General features: G+C 34.7%; 2 protein-coding genes and 1 long non-coding RNA gene across 7 annotated transcripts; 2 read left to right on the top strand and 1 right to left on the bottom strand.

The window, feature by feature from the left end:
* Positions 1-1,737: 1,737 nt before the first annotated feature.
* On the bottom strand, positions 1,738-3,112 carry LOC125490127. The gene is made up of 2 exons (XR_007267473.1): positions 2,372-3,112; positions 1,738-2,189 (listed from the first exon to the last, which is right to left on the bottom strand). It is a non-coding gene; the product is annotated as an uncharacterized LOC125490127 (long non-coding RNA).
* A 1,180-nt stretch (positions 3,113-4,292) lies between these two features.
* Positions 4,293-6,162, top strand: LOC105380782. 2 transcript variants are annotated; one of them, XM_048628319.1, is made up of 3 exons: positions 4,293-4,473; positions 5,366-5,451; positions 5,910-6,162. In XM_048628319.1, exons 1-3 carry the CDS (start codon positions 4,404-4,406, stop codon positions 6,138-6,140), a joined length of 387 nt encoding a protein of 128 aa, XP_048484276.1. In that variant the 5' UTR covers positions 4,293-4,403; the 3' UTR covers positions 6,141-6,162. The 2 variants fall into 2 exon arrangements, with proteins under 2 accessions (XP_048484276.1, XP_011548684.1); XM_011550382.3 differs by having other exon boundaries at positions 4,294-4,473; positions 5,336-5,451.
* Positions 6,163-8,411: 2,249 nt separating this feature from the next.
* On the top strand, positions 8,412-20,620 carry LOC105386391 (uncharacterized protein F54H12.2-like). Of its 4 annotated transcripts, XM_048628203.1 has the most exons (3): positions 8,412-9,668; positions 9,971-10,655; positions 11,209-15,139. In XM_048628203.1, exons 2-3 carry the CDS (start codon positions 10,579-10,581, stop codon positions 14,912-14,914), a joined length of 3,783 nt encoding a protein of 1,260 aa, XP_048484160.1. In that variant the 5' UTR covers positions 8,412-9,668; positions 9,971-10,578; the 3' UTR covers positions 14,915-15,139. The 4 variants fall into 4 exon arrangements, with proteins under 4 accessions (XP_048484160.1, XP_048484162.1, XP_048484161.1 ...); XM_048628205.1 differs by having other exon boundaries at positions 8,412-10,659; positions 11,209-20,620; XM_048628204.1 differs by having other exon boundaries at positions 8,412-10,659.
* Positions 20,621-23,745: the final 3,125 nt, after the last annotated feature.

Below are 23,745 nucleotides of genomic sequence, written 5' to 3' on the forward strand. Positions count from 1 at the left end.
TAGGTAATCAGTAATCACAGGTGCTCCTCTGTTTGAATTGACGCATGAAGAAGAGGAAGAAGAGAGGCGTGAGGCCATTGAAGGCGAGGCGCATGCGCAGGGACGGGATCCTCCCGCGCAGCAGCCGCAGCAGCGCCGCGGACCGCGCGCTCCACGCCGGTCGCGAAACCAGAGCTTCACTGGTCGCGCAACTGCGTCGCCGCTAAAATCTGTGGATATTCAATTTATAGTTAAAACATATACCTACAAAAATATTTTGTACTTATTCCGATATAAATTATGTATACGTATTATACCTTACCTTTACTTTAAGTCTGGTCTTGATTGTTCCTTTAATTAGCCTAGAAAAGACAAAATGAAAAGTTCAGTATGATATTGTTCTAAAAAATTACAGACAGACACTAACAAAACTACACTGTAACATAAATATTCAACACCAGTTTTCCTAACACATAATTGGGGTAACAATGAAGTTAAATTCTATTCTATTATTTAGCCAAACATTTAGGATTAACCTACCTTTTTCCATATGAGGAGCCCCTGCTCAAGAAGCCTCTCATTGACTGCAGCCTGTCTGTTCATTGCTTCAGCTATCATTGTGAGGGCTGAAGCCGTGGCCCTCTCACAACGTAGTTGCAAGCACATCGGCTGCTGCTTGTGTTCACCTAGTTCATGATTCTAAAACAATTCAAACAGAAATTGGATACATCGTAAATTACAATACCTTCTTGACTACAACCGGTAACAATTATATTTCAAAAAAAATAGGTTAATACATTGATACTTACATGTCTCAGTCGTATTTCTCTAAGTTAGTTAAACTTCCTTTCTTCTTATTTTTCAAAAAAACTACGTTTGGACGAAAATGAGCAAAGCAAATCAATGTTTTTATGTAGAAAACATGGCGGCTGTCAAAAGTGCCACAGGTTATGAATTTCTTCAACGTTGAATTAAAAAGCCGTTTCTTGATACTTGCTATCGACACTAATTCCAACAAAATATATTGTAGGAACAAAATTATTTAAAACAATTAGTGGTAGTATTTATAATTTTTGCATGGCAATTAAAAAAAATATAGTTTCATTCATTTCACTCAAGCCATCCAAATACGAACTAGCGATATGAAAACGAGATCAAAGTATGTGTGCTATGAATCGCGTTTTTAAACATTGCGGATTTCATCTCGTAACTCGTTCGTATCGCTTTACAAATATTTCGGTTGAGATGTGAATCGCGCCCCAGGAGCGTGATTCATGTCACAAAAAACCCCGTCGCTTTCATCTCGTTTTCAGATTTTTACGAACGAGGTGTCAAATTGCGATTCACATGGCACTAAAACCCAAGCTACATAGTAAGATCGTTTTGAGTTCGCAAAATGAATGAACGGAATGGAGAATGACGCGATTCATGTCATTTTTGTTGAACTTTTTGATATCGCTTATCTGTCATATTTTGACGTTTTAGCGATTTTAAACTTTCGAAGAAAAGGGTGAAATTGTTAGATCGTTTTCAGAAAATACTGCTAAAAGTGAAATTGACCTTGTACGCATCTCTCCAAGATCTTCAAGCCATTTTTCAGCCGGACAGCCGTCCCTACGAGATACGTTTCCATCTTTACCGAATTCGTAATTTTCCTTTATAGTAAGCTTGTATTAGTGATATTTATTTGATTGGTGTGGGTTTTGGCCTGAGGCCCTCGCAGAATGAGAAAGAATATTTTAACCGAAAGCATACACATTCCCTCAGTGTGCAAATTGTAAGTTAATGAATTAAACACATTGTAATGCATGTATATTTTATTTATTGATAGAACTAATAAATTCTATGAATTATCACAAATACTAAAAAAATATAGGTAGTAATTAGGTCCCTTTACCACTTAATAAAGCTACAGATAATGTCTTATTATTTTTCTCATATTCTCTCCTATAGGTTGGCTGGTACAAAATGCTTTAAGCCTTTTGTATAATTTTATTATTAATACTTATACATACAATATTTTGTAAACAATTATTAAACTATTATTGTATATAGGAACTTAGGTAATCAGTAATCACAGGTGCTCCTCTGTTTGAATTGACGCATGAAGAAGAGGAAGAAGAGAGGCGTGAGGCCATTGAAGGCCAGGCGCATGCGCAGGGACGGGATCCTCCCACGCACCGCCAGTCTTGATTGTTCTTTTCGTTAGCCTAGAAAAGACAAAATGAAAAGTTCAGTATGATAATTATTGTTCTAAAAAATTACAGACAGACACTAACAAAACAACGCTGTAACATAAATATTCAACACCAGTTTTCCTAAGACATTATTAGGGTAACAATGAAGTTAAATTCTATTCTATTATTTAGCCAAACATTTAGGAATAACCTACCTTTTTCCATATGAGGAGCCCCTCCTCAAGAAGCCTCTCATTGACTGCAGCCTGTCTGTTCATTGCTTCAGCTAATCAGCTATCATTGTGAGGGCTGAAGCCGTCGCCCTCTCACAGCGCAGTTGCTCCTTCTGCAACTCAAGCACATCGGCTGCTGCTTGTGTTCATCTCGTTTATGATTCTAAAACAATTCAAAACAGAAATTGGATACATCGTAAATTACAATACCTTCTTGACTACAACCGGTAACATTTATATTTCAAAAAAAATAGGTTAATACATTGATACTTACATGTCTCAGTCGTATTTCTCTAAGTTAGTTAAACTTCCTTTCTTCTTATTTTCCAAAAAAACTACGTTGACACGAAAATAAGAAAACATCTTATGTAGAAAAGAAAACATGGCGGCTGTCAAAAGTGCCACAGGTTATGAATTTCTTCAACGTTGAATTAAAAAGCCGTTTTTTGATACTTGCTATCGTCACTAATTCCAACAAAATATATTGTAGGAACAAAATTATTTAAAACAATTAGTGGTAGTATTTATAATTTTTGCATGGCAATTAAAAAAATATAGTTTCATTCATTTCACTCAAGCCATCCAAATACGAACTAGCGATATGAAAACGAGATCAAAGTATGTGTGTTATGAATCGCGTTTTTGAACATTGCGGATTTCATCTCGTAACTCGTTCGTATCGCTTTACAAATATTTCGGTTGAGATGTGAATCGCGCCCCAGCATTATGTGTATCATTCACTTACATTCATTTCCCTCACACTTCACTCAATATTCTGTCATATTCATTGAAATTTGTTGTCTATGTCTCTGTGATTTCAAACAACCTCAAACAACCAAACTTTTTGGTTTTGAGGTTGCCATGGTTACTATTTCTACCGAGGTTGTTTTTTGACATCCGTCATTGAAAATAATATTATTACGCCATGCCCTTTGACAAACAATACAACGAACAAGATGGAGTGTCAGTGCAAAATAAACTTCTCGGGAACATATAACATATCAATATAACATATCAATTTCTAAGTAAGGTCTTATTTTAAAATATTTTGTTAGAAGATTTTTCACTTGATTCAATAGTTCTCATTAAGTCATTAGGTTTAACTTCTTGAATCTACCTCTGTGGTCTAGTGGTAGAAGCTCAGCTTCATCACCCAGGGATCCCGGGTTCGATTTCCAGGTAGGGCCATCAATTTGTGTTTCTATATTGCGGTTCCAAGTTAGGTTAGGTCATTTAATTTAAACTTTTATCTCGGTTTGACATTATATAAAACCCAGACAGTATTTCGCTTCATTTTTTATGTCACACAACATCTAGTTCGTATATTGTTTATCAAAGGCTCTGTTCATTTTTTCATCTTGAATCTTGACAGAATTAGTGACAAGTAAACAACCCGTTGCCTGGTTACCGGTCTTAACCAAGTCTTAGCGGAACCCCACAGCAGCAATCAAGTTTATCACCCGATCAAGGGAGTTAACCCCGTGATTTAGCATGGTGGGACACTCACTAACCTTAACGGTCCAACATGTAACCAAACCGAGGTATTTTTAACCTAACCGAATGGTGTGAAATTAGGCCTTAGTGCCAATTTCTCAATTCTCGGTTAGAGCATAACCAAGTAGTAGTGGTTAAATTTTGACACATCTGTCATGGATTTTATATGGAGATGACGTTTAATTTATAAATCAATCCCTGTCGGTTAGATAACCGACAATGGAGAAATTGGCACTTAAGCTGCGTACAGACCGGCTAAACGAACGCCAACGAACGGGTTTCGTTGACCTTCGTTGCTGCAATCTGCCCTGTATTATGTATGATAAATATCCATCGTTGGGTGTTCGTTGGGCCGGTCTGTACGCAGCTTTAGATTGCATGTCTATAGTACATAGGCTCTCTAATCTGTGGTCATCATCACGTCTTCATTGCCATATTGAGTTTTTGGGCAAAATTTTTGAGATGTTATGTAAATAAAACTGTTCATATTTTATGATTTTTACCTATTTCCTTGATAACTATGACAAGTTCCGTTGCAATAGCCGTAGCCCTTTTCTTACTTTTAAATGATGTTACTTTGATATATGAAGGTAAGTTCAAGGAGATGTTTGGTTAAGTTACAACAGTTACAATATTTCCCAACAATCATGATTTTATTTTAAATCTTCATGCATAATTATCATAATCGTCATATACCTAATATGAAAACAATGTAGGGTATATGATCCATGTGTTACCAAGTTCTGGAGTATTGATTTACTGATCAAAATTGAGCTAACCTAAAAGATACGAATAAGTAAATATTGGTTTTGGGTTTTGGTCTACACCATTCGGTCGTTCAAATTCGGATGTAACAAACACAATGAAACAAAAAGCAAATAAACTTATTCAAAACCAATGATTTCAAAAGGAAAGTTACGCCCTTCAGAACATTTTACTCAAACCTTCTTCATACAAGCAAAATAACTGCCATCTGTTATAATTTGTTGGAACTATGTCAGAGCCGAGCTACTTATCCTGACGACGCAACCTTGTACGTGCGTTCATATTTTACCGTCACCGTACTGTACATAATATATGTACATAATAATATGAGTGAGTTGCATGCGGACGTCCGTACAAGGTTACATCGTGCAGCCATTGTAGACTTTGGTAGTAAAATAATTATCGCTTTAAAATGTGTTTATTTATTAATTAAGGATGATACGATATTCCATATTCCTTTTTGACCTTCGTATCATAGTTTTTGTAGCCCTTCACAGCAAAAATAGGCATATTTATCACAAGAAACAAAGAGACTATCTCTCCGTCACAGACAACTGTCGACTGAGGACCGTTGGCCCTAAAATGTCTATTTTAGGGCCAACGCGCGGGTGCCATTTTCTTGAGTGGTTTGGCCTGTCCTTACGCAGTAATATATATATGTCAATGTTCAAAACCCTTTATTTTTAGGCCAGTTAATAACAGAGAAGAACTTCACAGAATGTATGATTTATCTACTCTCTGTCTGCGTATTACTAAGGCGGTTACAAATAATGCCTAAATTCATGAGGAAGTTCCACCTCGAGGTATGTTTTACTCCCGATAAAAAAGGATTCCGTGAATTTGGTTTTGGAAAGTATACGCGATCAGTACGTAGAAATAAACCATGTATACTTTCAAGTATTAAGGGCCTTACCACAAAAAACTTAGACAGTATTTAACAGATGTTGTCAAACGCCTAATAAATCTGTCAAATTTAGTTTTAAACACTTGTTAAACAATGTTTAAAGTTTTTTGTGGTAAAACAATTAGTTTTTGGTCTAGGAACTATTACTATTACACTACGGGTGCGTTCTGGCCTTGTATACTTTTGAAAGACGCAGTTAGGATGCCATCCTTGACTTAATACAGGCTGTTGCAAAAAGGGTATACTAAGCCGAAAGGGGGTGACTCAGGGAGTGAATTTTCAAAACTTGTAGAACAAAAGTTGTTCAGAATGACCCCCCAAGACAACACCCTGTATTTATAAACCGTTTCATTCCAGATCCCGCTAACAACGATACTACTAGAATTATCCCTAGTCTACACATGGACCTCAATAGAGCAACTAGTGGAGGAAAGCTCAGAACAATTACTACAGATGCCCGTAGGGGCTGAGCTGGAATGGCTGTTCTGTAAGCTGCGATGTGGGAAGAACCTGACATTTCCGAGTATGATGCTGAAGATTTTCAGTTTCGTACTTCTACTTGGGGTGTGCCGCTTTCGGGATAAATAAAGTCAAATGGTTATTACTTATATACATGTTTTTTTTATACAATTCAATATAAAAACTACAGGGAGTAGGGTATACAGGGTGTTGCAAAATTGGTATACTAAGCCAAAACCTACATGTGCAGCATGTTATATCTAAGCCCGAAACTGAAATCAGAATTTGGAAATCAGCGAAAAAAAAAAAATTTTTTCCTAGTAAAAAGTCACGTGATCAACAAAGTTACTATGGAAAATGTTTTTTTTTTCGCGAATTTTCAAATTCTGATTTCAGTTTCGGGCTTACATATAACATGTTGCACATGTAGGTTTCGGCTTAGTATACCCTTTTTGCAACACCCTGTATAGGGCTTTGGGAGAAGAACGGTGAAAGTAAACTCCTAAGTCATTTTCAAAATAAAATGTTAAAATTTATCCTTCATTAATTAAAGAACGCGCAGATAGGTATAAGTATATATCTTATATATCTTAAGATTATAAAGTACTACCTACTCGAATGAAAGTTTATTCTGTAGCCTAACTTGAGAGTAGTTATTTGGAGAAAATATATTTATACGATGATTGATATATTTATAGATCATCACGACCCATTACGTCCCCACTGCTGGGGCACGGGTCTCCTTCCAATGAAGGAAGGGTTTAAGCCTAGTCCACCACGCTGGCCAAGTGCGGGTTGGTGGACATACATGGATATTTATAGATGAAATTATGAATGTCATCAAGTCACCTACATAAGCAATCGATCACAAAGCCTAGTGGAGCTGCTATTAGGTCAGTAAATAATACTTCGTTACGCTCAACAGGTGGCGCTTAATTCAAGGTAATTCCCGAGGGAAAATTTCCAATCACCTTCAATTTCAACTCATGAAATGAAAATAGCTATCTATCTATGCATAACTTTTGAACGCGTGGACTACTTTAGACAATTTATGTATTAGATAGATAAGAATATTCTTTATTTGTATACACACAAGAACAGAATTTACAAAGCTTATATACAAACACATAGTTACATAAAAGACGGTCTTAACACTGAAAGCGATTTTTTCAAGGCAACCTCTGGGTGGATGAATATTTATGCTCAAATAGGGTGCATTAGTTGAAAAGGAACTAAATAAGAAAGTAAGGATTATTAATTGCTAATGTTCAGTGGTGATGCCCCACAGGATAGCGAACTGTACCACCGGGGTATCATTTAGGAATAATAAATAAATAAATAATAAATAAATAAATAATTTTTATTCCAAAAAAGCTTATCTAATTACAAATTACATCTGTGCCTGAACTAGGCCAGAGACCTGTACATCAGGCATCAGCGCTCCTCCAATAGAATATAATAATAAAGCTGTGCAAATTCAAGTAGGTACTCAATATGATTAAAATTAATTTAAAATAAAATTAATTAACTTAAAAATAAAATTAATTATAACTTAAAAATAAATAAATTAAATGAAAGAATCATACAAACTTTACATCAAATAAAGCTAGCTAGATCAATCTAAAAATTAATGGTGGCTAGAAGTTTAATGGCTTGGGAATTAGTACCCAAGGGACAAAATATTTGTATTTAGTAATAGACAGTTTTAAAGTTTACATTTATGTATACTATGTTCTCATAATAAAAGTTAGGTAGCAATCATTAACAAATGTTCAGTATCCTCATAATTAAGTTTTTGTAGGTATTTTAACATAACATTTTTACACTCATATTGGTTCAACAGGTGAAGTTTATTTAATTTATTCAATTTATTGTATAAGTATGGTCCAACAAAGCAGAAAAAGTTACGTACGAAGGCATGTTTATACGTGATTGTCTTACAAACTTTGTAATTCCTTCTTAAATGTTTGTTAGTGTCAAGACAGTCCAGTACAAGTTTATGCTGCTTCAGTACAGTGTGATATATAAACAGCTGACGAACTGTTAGAACTTCGCAATCTTGGTATAACCTTTCAGTGGGATAAAGTATGCGGCGGAAAGTAGCTACTTTAAGAACAGCTCTTTGGGCCCGTTCTAGAATAACAAGGGTAGTCTTTGGAGCTCCGCCCCACGAGGTAATACAATAGATAAGTACTGATTGACAGAGAGCTATGTATATTTGCTTTAGTAAGTAGGGATCTAGGATATGTCTTAGTTTTTTAAAGATAAAAATGAGCTTTCTCACTCTTGCGGACGTTAGTTGAATATGGTCTTTGAAATTCAAGTTCTGATCAATCATGATGCCTAGATATTTTATTTTATTTGACCTGGAGATGTCATCGCAAGAACATGAATAGTAGTAGGGATTCACGGGTTCTGGCTCACTTCCCCGCCTGCTCCACCTGCCCGCCCCTGCCCCCTCCGAGGCGCTGTCTTTGGCGATCCTGCAAAAAGCTCGCCGCGAATAAACTTTATTAAGGCAATTAGCGCCCCGCGGTTTTATTCGCGATCCGCGACTTTTTCTAATTGGAATGAATCTTATTGCGACACGCTTTCCTATTGGGTCCGACTCTTTCCTGTAGTAGTAGGGATTCACGGGTTCTGGCTCACTCCCCCGCCTGCTCCACCTGCCCGCCCCTGCCCCCTCCGAGGCGCTGTCTTTGGCGATCCTGCAAAAAGCTCGCCGCGAATAAACTTTGTATACAAGTAAGTACCTATTGTGTAGGTAGAATATTATCGGTTGATTTTAAGCATATCTACTAACCACTCCTCCTCGCGTTGCTCGTCGTCGCACCTACCTACAGGCTTTCATTAAGTATGAGTGTGTGACTGTTATTTGAAATAACATGGTATCCAATGGATAATATTTATCAGCCTTACTTCATTCAATGCATTACTAGCGACTGTAATAATTAAAAGACATTATTACTGGTGAATTAAACATCCATCTCCGTGTCTTTACTAAATAACATAAAGCGTAAACACTTGTACGCAGTGGCTGATAGCGTTATAAACCGAGTTCTAAAAACATAGTTATGTAAAGTGAAATCAATAATTATACGTACCTACATGCAAACATTACGTTTTAATTACCTTCCTAAAGTTTTTTTCACCCACCAACGGTTCGATGCCAAGAATTTGTCCCTAAGTAGGTAATATTTTTTTGGTAAGCATCCCAAAACAATAAATAACTCCAGATATGTCGCGCTTTGGGTGTTCGATGCTAACCCTAATCAATCACTCAATATAAGTGCAAAGGTAATATAAAAAATACTGTGGGCTGGCGTCTGAAATAAAAAAACACTAGCTTGTACATACGTGTCTGCGCGAAGTGTTATGGGAATATCAATTTTATTTGTATGCCGATAAAGGAATCAATGTGGGATTTTAAAAAATGAACAAGTCTCGACCAGTTTTCACCTAACACAAGTGTGTTTGGTTTAATCTCGATAAAGATTGGGATCGTGTACAAAAAATACCCCCGAGAACCGCATTCCGCGTATATAAAACGCGCTGCATGTCAGATCTCAAACATATCAGCCTGGCTCTCTACTGAGTGAGTTTATAATTATTGTGTATTGTGCTACATAGATACCTGCAGCGTCCAGACATATGAATGTAAGTTATGTTTTGTATCTAATCACTTTCCGTTGAATATGTATAATAGTCCATTACTTTGTGTACATTGCATGTGAGTCAAAAGCACCTCAGTGTTTTAACTTACTTTTATTCTTACCCGTATTTTTTGTGCAAGTAACACTATAGTTAGTTGTCATGGCATAGTAGGTAATTCGTTCACCCATTTCATCAGTATTAAACCGTAACTTTACGCATGTCTCTGCTTTCCACCCCCCAACATAAGATAATGTGCATCATCTATTTTTTACCGTAGTAAAACCAAGTAAATTTATTTGTTTTAGCCATCAACAATAATTGACGACTGCGACTACACGATGAAAAATTACTATTATCCGAGCCCTAGTGATGATGAAATACTATCACCATCACTTCTCCTGAAAAAACCGACTAAACGGATTCACGAAAATATTGATTCATATTTTGAAACTCCCTCGAAGAAATCTAAGAGCAAAACATTATCTTCGACAGTCGGACGTGCTGCCTGCGGGGGTATTTCATATATATCCACCAATGAAGACGACGGATCTAAAGCGTCACACCTCATAAAAATTGAAATGTACGATATGAAAAAATTGAAAGATTTACCACCCAGCGAACATTGGAAAAAAGCTGATATGCGAATCAAGCTGTATTGCACCTCTGATCATATTCTTTTCCATGATACTAATCAACTCATGTTTTCTATAACAAAACAAATAGCTACAAAGACAGATTGCAAAAAATATTTTCTCGAGACATCGAAGTAAAAATAATAATGTACCACGACCCCCGGCGCACAGACCACACACAACTGCTACACTACCGAGACGCCCCTCTATTTCCTTCGTACTATATAAACACGCGACATTGAACTGTGACTACACTTCCCTTCTCAAACTCAGCTGCAAACATGGATCTCTCTCTCGATTCGTCAAGCTACGATGCAGAGCTACTGAAGGCTTTAGCTGACTACGAAAATCAGGAAACGTACGTAAGTGAACAGTTATTTTATTTTACTATTTCTATGTATACTTATATGTAATTTGATGAAAATAGTGATGGTGTGTGAATATTAGTGGGGAGGGGGTGGATACACGCAGTATAAATGTTTTATTCTTAAATTTGTACTCTCACAACTGTGTTTGCGTTCAATTGTTTAACAATGATGAATTTTACTTATGAAGATTTATTACTTTTAAACAAAACTTTATTGTTGGATAAATTTAATAAATACATTCGATTATGGTATATAAATGGGGTCTTACCATCTTCACTTAAAAATGATTCAAACGTGATTCCTTTTTACACCCCTTGTAAAGGACATCCTATCAACTCTTCTTTATTAAATAATACCGATGAGATAGATGGAGTACATATCATGCAAGCATATTGTAACACTTGTACAAGATCGGAGACTAGCACATCAATTTCATTAGGTAGCTACTAATAGTTAAATATCTGGATAGGACAATGCAAATATTCTGTATAAATTATGCTTTTAATGTATATGTATTTCAACTAAGTTGTAATTTATTCATAGATTAACTGGAAATGGAAGAAAAAGAAAATGGGGTGATGTCATCACCCCTTCAACGTCGGCCGCTGCAACGAACAACGACCCCTCCCAGGCAGCCCTCCAGGCAACACCTCTAGAAGAAGATACCCCTCCAGGCAACAAAATTAAATGTGATGCGTGTCAAGTTCACATTGGGAAGAGGTACTTTTCACGTCATTTAAATAGCAAATTACATAGGGAAAAGGTTTTAAGAAACCATGAAACATTAGAAAATGTGAAAATAATTGAAAGCGCATTTGGACAACGAGTGAAATCCTATCGTATTCAGCTCGACTCATCTAATTTAAATAGTTCTGTATCAACAGATTGTGTAATAACACCCGAGGTATACTTCGAAAAAATTAAAAATAAAATATTTAAACTACTAATGGATAACATAGATTGCCATTCATTCATCAAAGTAAATTTTGTTTTACACGCAGAATTCATTCAAATCACTAAAGACTTAGTTAATTCTTTCGATTTCCAGGGGTATAATTATAGTTTTTGCAAGGGGGATGATATTGAGTTAGATTTTGAACAAGTTGTTGTTGAGTTTTCCAACAAATTAGGCGAATTCGAAAAAAAGGACAGTGGATGGAGTCTAAAAAAAATCTTATATGTTGATATGAACGTAAATAAATTTAATCCATTGCGGGGCTCATCATATATTGATTTACCAATTGATATCAAACATAAAAAAGCAGTACTAAATATAAAAAACTCAGATTATGAATGTTTTTCGTGGGCAGTGTTAGCGGGGTTATACCCCGTAAATAAAAATGCAGAGAGAGTGGCAGCATATTTACCCAACAAAAACAAATTAAATTTTGGTGACATAAATTTTCCAGTAAAACTACGAGATGTGAAAAAATTTGAAAATTTAAATAATATGAGCATTAATGTTTTTGGATTAGAATACAATAATGAAACAAAGAAAAATGAAATCATAGGCCCCTTACATTTTACGAAACATCGAATGCCTACTCATCTAAATTTATTATATTTAACAAATGGCTCGAATGGTCATTATTGCCTCATAAAAAACATGTCTCGATTACTTAGCAAGCAGATAACCACATCAAATGAAGCAATTCATATTTGTGATGGGTGTCTTTTACATTTCTCAAACAAAGAGCATCTCAATCTGCATCAAAAAAATGATTGCGTTAATATACGAACTGAATTACCTAGTGCACGAAACACAAAACCCAACTGGTTTGGAGAGCACACGAGTAGTGATAAGTTAAAATTCGATAAATATGACAGACAGATGAGAGTGCCCTTTGTGGTGTATGCAGACTTTGAAGCGTTTGTTACGCCAATACCATCATGTGATAATGATCCCGAGAAGTCGCATACAAATAACATTCAAAAACATAATGTTTACAGTTTCGGTTACTATCTAAAATGTGCGTATGATGATAAACTTTCCAAGTACCAAACTTATATGGGTGAAGATTGCCCTAACGTATTTCTAAAATATTTAAAAAAAGATTTAGAGCTCATAACTAAAAAAAATTCTTTTGTTAAATCACCTTTGCCATTGACGGATGAAGATAAACTTAATATATCTCAAAGTCAACAGTGCTATATTTGCAGTAAAGATTTAAATCATGATGCCACCATTGATCATAATTGGCACACTGGAGCTTATAGTGGAGTTGCGCACAGCATGTGTAGTTCAAAATACAATCCACCTAGATTTTTACCTGTATTTCTACATAACTTAAGCAATTATGATGCACATTTTATCGTACATGCATTAAACTTTGATTCAGGAAAAATCGATATTATACCCCAAAACAAAGAAAAATATATTTCTTTTTCTAAACAAATTAAAGTGAATAACCATAATGTTAGCTTGAGGTTTCTCGATTCGTTTAAATTTATGGCTAGCAGTCTAGATAAGTTAGCTCAAAATTTGAGGTCTGATCAATTTAATGAGCTCAAAAGAGTATTTCCAAAGGAGGACGATTTCAAACGATTAATAAAAAAAGGTATATATCCCTATGAATACACCACGTCTTTTGATAGTTTAAAATGTACATCTTTGCCTGATAAAGAAGATTTTTATAACTCATTAACTAACACAAATGTTTCTGATGAAAATTATAAACATGCCCAGGACATATGGACACATTTTAACTGTCATGATATGAGTGATTATTCGAATTTATATTTAAAAACCGATGTGTTGTTGTTAGCCGACATCTTTGAAAATTATAGGAATGTTTGTTCTAAGACGTATGGATTAGACCCAGCACATTATTTTACTGCACCGGGATTAAGTTGGGACGCTATGTTAAAGTATACACAAATTGAATTGCAGCTTTTGACTGATTTTGATAAAATATCTTTTATAAAAAAAGGTATACGGGGTGGTATTTCCCTATGTAGCAATAGATATGCGAAAGCGAATAATATTTTCATGAATGACTATGACAGTCGAGTACCACCTTCGTTTTTGATTTATCTTGACGCTAACAATTTGTATGGGTGGGCTATGTCACAATATCTTCCGACAGGTGAATTCGAATGGGTAGAAGAAAGTGTCAATTATAATATACCTGATAATTCTGAATATGGTTATATATTAGAAGTTGACTTGATATATCCTCATCATTTACACGATTCTCACTCCGATTTGCCTTTCTGTCCTGAAACAATTTGCACGCCAAACAGTAACGAAAAAAAATTAGTACCAAATTTAAAAAACAAAATAAAATATATCATTCACTATAGAAATCTTAAACAATGTATTGAAAACGGTTTAGAACTAACTAAAATTCACAGAGTTTTAAAATTCAAACAAAGTGACTGGTTAAAAAAATATATTGATTTGAATACTTCAATGAGAACTTCAGCCGTAACTGATTTTGAAAAAGACTTTTTCAAATTAATGAATAATGCCATATTTGGTAAAACAATGGAAAACATAGAAAAACGTGTGAATGTTCACTTAGTTACGCAATGGGAAAATAATGGGAAAATTCAAGGTGCACAAAGTTTAATTGCCCGACCAGAATTTCACAGTGCATCATGTTTTTCTGAAAATTTGATTGCAGTTCAATTAAATAAAACAAAACTTTTATATGATAAACCAATTTATCTCGGCTTTTGCATTCTGGATATTTCCAAAACACTGATGTACAAGTTTCACTACTCATATATGAAAAACAAATTTAACGATAGGTTAAAATTGATGTACACTGATACTGATAGTTTAATATATCACATTCAAACCGAAAATTTATATAGCGACATAAAGTCAAATTTAAAAGACTATTTTGATACATCTGATTATTCAATCGATAATCGTCATAATTTTCCACTTGTTAACAAAAAAAAGATAGGATTTTTTAAAGATGAAAATAATGGAAATATTTTCAGAGAATTTGTAGGTTTACGTTCAAAAATGTATGCAATCGAGGTAGAGAATGATTTTATTGCTAAGGCGAAGGGCATAAATAAATCTGTAACTAAGACGTTTCAGCTAAATGACTATAAAAGATGTCTATTTAATCAAACCCGAAAAATCGATTGTATGTTAAGATTTAAATCAATAAAACATGTTATATTTACACAAAAATGCTCCAAAATTTCACTGTCTCATAATGATACGAAGCGAAAATTATTGGAAAACTCAACCGATACTGTTGCCTGGGGGCATTATAAGATGTCTGAATAATTTTTAAGTTTTTGTAGTTTTAAAAATAGTTTAAGATTTTTAACATTGTTGTGTGTGTCTGTGTCTGTGCTATGCTTCTGCATATATGTTTTTTGTATTGTGTGTACTAATTATTATATTTAGTTTTAAATAACCAATAAGCGTGTTTAGTTTGTATGTAGGTTTATTTTTAGTGTGTAGCTTAAGATTAAATCATAAAATAAATTTATATTTTTATAAACACAATCTCATTTTTTATTTATTCATTCAACGCAAATCAGCAGTACTTAGTAGACGTTACTCAAAAATAACAAATAATGCATCATTTTATTCATCCGTTCACAGCTATTATTGGTGGACCTAGTGGCTGTGGCAAAACTAACTTTGTCACAAATTTTATAAAGTATGTTAAAAAAATCTGCAACACAAATTTTTCACAAATAACTTGGTGTTATGATGAAATGCAACCATCATATAATTTATTAGAAGTTAACTACCACCAAGGATTGCCGGAACTTACCATGTTTGATGGTAAAACTCCTCATTTAGTAATAATAGATGATTTAATGAGAGAATCCGACGGAAGAATCGTAGATTTGTTTACAAAGGGCAGTCATCATAGAAACCTCAGCATATTTTATATAACACAAAATTTATTTCACCAAGGGAAAGGACAGCGTGATATTTCTTTAAATTCGAGTTATATCATATTTTTTAAGAACCCTAGAGATAAGACTCAAATACGTTATCTAGCTCGTCAAGTTTTCCCTGAGAATCCAAAATTTGTTGAAGAAGCTTATAAAGACGCCACAAAGGAAGCTCACGGATACTTAATGGTTGATCTTAAACAAAATACTTCCGACATTTATCGCCTTAAAACAAATATATTTGAACAGCAGCATTGCATAGTTTATGTACCCAAAAAAGGATTTAAATACGATGTGCAAAAACAAATACCTATCATTTCCAAATAATGCCTGGAAGAGTAACGACTCATAAACATTTCCTCACTGCATTACAAACACTCAAACCGAAGTTTCGTAAAGCACTGTTAAAAGTTTGTAGTGAAGAAGAAATTAACTGTATTTGTGAGTGTATTCACAACGTTTTAAAAGGAAACATTCCTCTTCAAAACAAAGATTCAATTAAATTAAGAAAACATAAAAGTACTTTGAGAAAATTGGTTTCTAAAGGGAAACACCAGTTCAGAAAACATATAATTATCCAGAAAGGTGGTGCATTTTTACCTATTATATTGGGTTCTGTTTTAACCGGATTAATTAATAGTATATTACGGTGAAAACTATAATGGATAATACCAAAAAATTGTTACTTGTGGAACCTGAATTTTTAGAAAAAATTAAGCAAACTGATAAACCTGAAACGACTCTTACTCGGTTAGATGATGAAATGAATAAAATTTTAAATAGTAAGGTAGATGACCGAGAAAAATGGACTTTATACTTACAAACTCTGCAAAGATACTTACATTTTACTGAAGAAGAGCGACAACCGCTGATTACTATGAAGAACAATCTTACCAAGAACTCAGAAGAAAATATAGCGACGACAGTTACCAAATCTGAACCATTAAAACAGGACGTCAGCAATATTAATTATCCATTATCTGCATACACCCCATCACATTTACTAAAATTAATACCAAAAACTTATTTAAAAAAGGGTGAGTTGCTGCTGGAAAACATCCTGCAAAATAAAGATAGAGTTAATTGGAATGATCGCGGGGAAGTCACCATAAACAATCAACCTATACTGCATAGCAACATTGTGGATTTAATAAATGATGTGTTAAGACCGCTTAAGCGCGCGAAGCCCAGAGGTTGGGAAGTATTTAGTTCACTGCTGCATGATATAAAAGTTCCTCTATATTGCATAGGCAATCCAGCTAACTTAAATTATATAAATTCACTAAATTCAAACGAAATAAACTCCCAATCAAACACTAAAAAGGAAGAGATTAAACAAGCATCTCCTGAAACTGAAATTCAGGAAAACTATACACCGAAGTTAAAAAATATTGGAAAAATTAGTAAGAAAATAGATTGGGAACGATGGACCCCGTACTAGAGATCAACGATATATATTATAATGTATCCCACCCAGCTGGTTACAGCAGTGTCGATAAATTAGCTAAATCTATGAAGGGAAAAATGAAAAAAGAGGATGTGAAAACTTGGTTAGAGGCACAGGAAACTTATACTTTACACAAACCACTTATCAGAAGGTTTCCTAGAAATAAATATGTGTTATCAAATTTTAATGAACTTTGGCAGGCTGACTTAAGTGATATGCAGTCTTACAGTGAATATAATGATGGTTTTAAATATTTGATGTGTGTAATCGATGTTTTCAGTAAATACGCATTTGTTCGTCCAATGAAGAATAAAAATGCTGAAACCTCAAAACAGTGTTTTGAAAGTATATTTCATGCAGCTAAAGCAACTCCTCGTCACATACAATCTGATAAGGGTTCTGAATTTATTGCTAATAGTGTGAGATTATACTTTAAAAGTAAAAATATTAATTATTATACCACTAACAACCCCGATATTAAAGCTAGCATTGTGGAAAGATTTCAGCGAACACTAAAAATGAAGATGTGGCGTTACTTCACACATAAAAATACATATAGATATATTGATATCTTACCAGATTTATTGCATTCATATAATCATAGTTTTCATAGAAGTATTAAAATGGCTCCTTCTGATGTTACATCTGAAAATATTATGACTGTATGGCGCAACTTATACCATACAAAAAGTGCTGATAAAACTCAAAATAAACCTAAATACCGTATTGGAGACTACGTTAGAATAACTAAATACAAACATATATTTCAAAAGGGTTATGAAACAAACTGGAGTGATGAGGTATTTCAGATATTGACTATAATACCTAGATCACCATGGGCAGTTTACACTTTAAAAGATTTACAGGGAGAGGCAATTACCGGTACGTTTTATGAACGCGAGTTACAAAGAGTGATTTATGACCCCACTCGTCAATATAAAGTAGATAAAATAATTCGTTCACGGTATTCTGGTGTCAGAAAGGAAGTGTTAGTGAAGTGGAAAGGTTATCCAAATAAATTCAACTCTTGGATAAAAGCATCCAATTTAGAAAAAATATGATGGAAGAAAGTTTCTATCTCACATTGTTGAGTAATAGCTCAATGTCTTATTTTCCGCAAAACACCACAGCTAATTTTTCAACTATGTTACCCAAAAGTATCAAGTTAGAAGGGGAATGGGTAGTGGGGTTAGTTGAATTTCATTATCCTTGTACTATGTTCAATGTGCAAGAATATGAAAACGTACTTTATATAAAGAAAAATGTAATGATTCCCGATGAAGAAACAATGACGTCAGTAGAGTATAAGTCTCATATTCCAGCTACTAACTATGAAAGTATTGATCAAATGATAAATGCATTAAATGAAAATTCTTTGATAAAAAATAACGTTACATTTTCATACGATAAATCATCAAAAATTGTACATCTTACTGATCACAAAAATGAAACTAAATCAATAAAGTTGACTCCCAAACTTGGCTTACAACTTGGATTTGAACCGTATACAAACATGATTTTAAACTCATATGGAAAATATCCCTACAACTTGTATTTAGGGTTACCATCTCAACTTTTTGTATATTGCGATATAATTGATCCGCAAATGGTCGGTGATGTTATGACGTCTCTGCTAAGAATAATTCCGTTAGATCCTATTAAATATATATACGGTGCACATAGGATGCATACATTTTCACCCGCTCATTACTTACCCATTATGCGTAGGGAATTTGATACAGTAGAAATTGATATAAGAACGAGCACAGGTGGAAAGATACCATTCCAGTTTGGAACTTCGTGTGTTAAATTACACTTTAAACGAATAAAATGAGTCCACAACATCCTTGTCCATATGAAAAATATTACTCACATCAAGCTGGAACAGGAATAGGCATTGTTTACAAAGGTGTACCCCACCAACGAGGACATGGGATAGGTAGCTTTTTAGGTGGGCTATTTCGATCAGTTCTACCTTTATTGTCAAGTGGTGCAAAAGCAGTAGGAAAAGAGGCCTTACATACCGGTGTGGGAATTTTATCAGATATGATAAAATCACAACCATTGGAAGAATCTGTTAAACAACGTCTGAAAATGGCTAGTGCTAACTTGAAAAGGAAGGCTGACTCTAAAGTTGATTCGCTTATGTCTGGCTCGGGGTATAAATTAAAAAGGCTTACACAACGACCAATCATTGCTTCAAAGACATCACAACGAAGAGGTACAAAAAATAAAATCAACAAACGCAAAGTTAATGATATTTTTTCATAATAATAATAATAATAATGTCGTTTTTACACAATAATTCATGTGAGTGCACAAAATCTGAGTTAGACTTATTTGCTCTTCCATCGACACAAACAAGCATTGAAAGTGGGTTATGGGTTCACTATAAACCAATATCATCCCTGTCCGACGATGGACCCATTGAATTTCAAGTACCCGGAAACGGAGAAGACTATGTGGATTTGAGTCATACGCTACTACACATCAAAGCAAAAGTATTAAACCAGGACTCATCTGTTGTTACTGAGTCAACGAACGTGGCACCAGTAAATAATTGGCTTCATTCCTTGTTTAGTCAGTTGGATGTTTACTTAAATCAGAAACTCGTATCACCACCCAACAATACTTACGCATATCGAGCGTATATAGAAAATTTATTGAACTATGGTCCAGCTGCTAAAGAGTCCCATCTTACGTGCGGTTTGTGGTATGGAGATACCTCAGGTAAAATGGATTCAACTGATGAAGGAAATAAAGGTTTTATTAAACGCAAAGAGTTGGCCAAACAAAGCCGGGAAGTGGAAATGCTTGGTCACGTGCATGCAGATATATTTAACCAAGAAAAATTTTTAATCAACGGTGTTGAAATGCGCGTCAAATTAGTGAGGACAAAGGAAACTTTCAACCTTATGAGTACAACATTAGATGCTAAATTCAAAGTTCAAATCACCGATGCAACTCTCATTATTCGTAGGACACGTATAAATCCATCTGTACTGCTGGCCCATCAGAAAGCTTTGGCCACAACTACAGCTAAATATCCGATAACACGAGCTGAAGTTAAAGTTTTAACAATACCTGCAGGAGTTCAAGGAAAAACGCTGGATAATATATTTTTAGGGCAAATACCCAAAAGATGTATAGTGGGTTTTGTAAACAATATTGCTTTCAATGGTAGTCTGAACACAAATCCTTTTAATTTTCAAAATTATAACATTAACTCTTTTAGTTTGTACGTTGACGGACAACAAATTCCTTCTAAAACACTTCAGCCCTCATTTGAAAATAAAGTATTTACCAATGCTTACCATACTTTGTTCTCTGGCACAGGTATTCACTTTTTGAATGAAGGTAACTCTATATCTAGGGAAGATTTTGCTGACGGTTATTGTTTGATGGCATTCGATTTAACACCCGATTTATCGGCTAATAATAACTCACACTGGAATCTTATAAGGCATGGTAGTCTTAGATTAGAAGTGCGTTTTGATACCGCTCTTACATCTACCGTTAATTGCATAGTGTACGCTGAATTTGATAATGTTCTTGAAATAAATAAAAACCGCGATATAACTGTAGATTATAATAGTTAAATTGAAGTAAGTTTACCATGTATAAAAGATAGAAACTTAACTAGAGGTCGCGTTGTGGCGCGGGCTGCAAGCAGCCGCGCGGGGCTTTGATGCTTTTGGTTCGGTTTCAGCAGGGTATTGACTTGAACATATCGTAGCAAGTCTTTGTTGTGTTTTGTTTAGGATTAAAAACTGTTTTCAGTATGAATTTCATTATAAAAGGGGTACTGATGATTTTTGTTTCAGGTGGGATTAGGTTTCAGTATGAATTTCGGTTTCAGCAGGGTATTGACTTGAACATATCGTAACAAATCTTTCTTGCGTTTTGTTACGCCTTAAAAACTGTTTTCACTATGAATGTCTTTATTAAAGGGGTACTGATGATTTTATTTCAGGTGGGATAAGTTTTCAGTAAGAATTTCAGTTTCAGCAGGGTATTGACTTGAACAAACCGTAGCAAGTCTTTGTTGTCTTTTGTTTTGAATTAAAAACTGTTTTCAGTATGAATTTCGTTATAAAAGGGGTACTGATGATTTTGTTTCAGGGGGGGATACAGTTTTCAGTATGATTTTCAGTTTCAGCAGGATATTGACTTGAACATACCGTAGCAAATCCTTCTGGCGTTTTTTTATGCCTTAAACAATGTTTTTACTATAAATTTCTTCATTAAAGGGGTACTGATGATTTTGTTTCAGGTGAGATTCAGTTTTCAGTATGAATTTCGTTTTCAGCAGGATATTGACTTGAACATATCGTAGCAAATCTTTCTTGCGTTTTGTAAGGCCCTAAAACTGTTTTCACTATGAATTTCTTTATTAAAGGGGTGATGATTTAGTTTCAAGTGGGATAAAGTTTTGAGTATGAATTTTGGTAAGATAAGGTATACTTTACCTACAATAACGTAGCGGATCTTTCTGGGGTTCAAGTTAAAGAAGCATCCAAAATTTGGACCATTTCCCACCACTTCATCCCGTTCTTGTACTCAAAAAAATTGGTTCCTGTTACGGATTGTCTCACACAAATACGGTAGAGAAACTGATGTTATGTATATATATAAAAATAAAAAAATGGTTTCGTAAACTTTACCTACTCGACCTACCTATCGAGCCGACATCGTTTTGTGTACAATATTGGGTTGTTTAACACCTCATAAATCTGAGTCACCTCCATTCGCGCGTTTTTCTAGCGTCTCGATTATTAGTTTACTCTGTCCTGAATGGAAACTTCTTCATAGCAACGAAATACACAGGTTTTCTTTAAGTATTCATAAATTTCTTACGTGGGTAAGGCTATTTTTTACAGAACTATGTTTTACTTCAATATGATCCGTAATTAGAACTATAAACGCGCCGAAACCTTTGTCTTTCTTTTTTATACATTCAAGGTACCTATATTTCTTTGCCACAATCGGCTCTCAGGTTAGGAATATAGTTGTGTTGACGAGGGTTTGAGTAGTGTTGCCTCGCTTCGCTCGGCTCTCCAGGGTTTGCGGTATGGTGGTTTGCTTTGTTTTGCCTCGCTTCGCTCGGCTCCTCTTTTACGGTAAGGTTATACTTAAGTTGTATTGTCTCGCTGCGCTCGGCTCTTCAGTGGTTGTGGTATAATGTTTTAAAATGTTTTGCCTCGCTGCGCTCGGCTCTCCAATGTTTGTGGTATGATGGTTTGGATTGATTTGCCTCGCTGCGCTCGGCTCTCCAGTTAAACAGACAGTTGGTGATTAAAGTAGTTAAGCCTCGCTTCGCTCGGCTCCTCTCCAGGTCACGGAATGATAGTTTCGGTTGTTTTGCCTCGCATCGCTCGGCTCTGTAGTTACATAAGCACTTGTTGTTTATTGTGCTTTAGCCTCGCTTCGCTCGGCTCTACGGGTTTACGGATGTTGGTTTCAGTAGTTTTGCCTCGCTCCGCTCGGCTCTCTAGGTTTTGGATTGATGGTTTAGCTTGTTATTCCTCGCTTCGCTCGGCTTTCCACTCCTTAAACCGGACTTTTCCCGTAGTTTTTCTTTATTGATAGTAATAATTATGATAAGTAATGCCTCGCTTCGCTCGGCTTTCTTTTCTTTATGGCAGGGTTACTTGTCGGATGCCTCGCTGCTCTCGGCTGGTTTTATTTTGGTATAGTTTGTAGCGGGACTATGGCCTCGCTGCGCTCGGCACTTACACTGTGGTAAAGTTGATTTACATTTTGTATATTTTTAGGGAAAATATTTTTTCCTCTAAAAGTGGGGAGTTTTTATTTTAAAAAATTATTCTTTGTATTTATCTACACAAATGCGCCATATACCACAAATCTGTCTGACCACTTCAAAGGGGTGAAATTGCTAATGTTGGTATTTTTTATACGTTTTTGGGAAATTTTGATTTTTTCCCTACAAGTGGGGAGCTTTTATTTAAAATAATTATTGTTTGTATTTATCTACACAAATGCGCCATACATTCGAAACCCCTCAGACCATCTCAAAGTGATAAAATTGCATATTTATGTAAATTTTCCCATGTTTTTAGGGAAATTTTGTTTTTTTTTCCTATAAGTGGGGAGTTTTTATTATTAATTAAAAATCTATGCATTTAATTACACAAACGCGCCATACATTTGAATCCCCTCAGACAATCACAAAACGATAAAATTGCATATTTATGTAAATTTTCCCATGTTTTTAGGGAAATTTTGTTTTTTTTCCCTGTAAGTGGGGAGTTTTTATTATTAATTAAAAATCTATGCATTTAACTACACAAACGCGCTATACATTCGAATCTCCTCAGATCATCACAAAACGATAAAATTGCATATTTATGTAAATTTTCCCATGTTTTTAGACAAATTTTGTTTTTTTTTCCTATAAGTTGGGAGTTTTTATTATTAATTAAAAATCTATGCATTTAACTACACAAACGCGCCATACATTCGAATCTCCTCAGACCATCACAAAACGACAAAATTGCATATTTATGTAAATTTTGCCATATTTTTAGGGAAATTTCGTTTTTTTTTCCTATAAGTGGGGAGTTTTTATTATTAATTAAAAATCTATGCATTTAACTACACAAACGCGCCATACATTCGAATCCCCTCAGACCATAACAAAACGATAAAATTGCATATTTATGTAAAATTTCCCATGTTTTTAGGGAAATTTTGTTGTTTTCCCTAAAAAATGGGAGTTTTTATTTCATAAGCAAACT

Source organism: Plutella xylostella, chromosome 20, assembly GCF_932276165.1.
Source record: "Plutella xylostella chromosome 20, ilPluXylo3.1, whole genome shotgun sequence".
NCBI lineage: Eukaryota > Metazoa > Arthropoda > Insecta > Lepidoptera > Plutellidae > Plutella > Plutella xylostella.

Bases quoted from the DNA above. Each gene is read 5' to 3' on its own strand.
- LOC105386391 (XM_048628202.1), top strand. From the start codon at position 10,579: ATGGATCTCTCTCTCGATTCGTCAAGCTACGATGCAGAGCTACTGAAG. The intron at 10,656-11,208 runs GTACGTAAGTGA...ATTTATTCATAG, and splicing joins GACTACGAAAATCAGGAAAC to ATTAACTGGAAATGGAAGAA.
- LOC105380782 (XM_011550382.3), top strand. From the start codon at position 4,404: ATGACAAGTTCCGTTGCAATAGCCGTAGCCCTTTTCTTACTTTTAAAT. The intron at 4,474-5,335 runs GTAAGTTCAAGG...CTTTATTTTTAG, and splicing joins TGTTACTTTGATATATGAAG to GCCAGTTAATAACAGAGAAG. The intron at 5,452-5,909 runs GTATGTTTTACT...GTTTCATTCCAG, and splicing joins TGAGGAAGTTCCACCTCGAG to ATCCCGCTAACAACGATACT.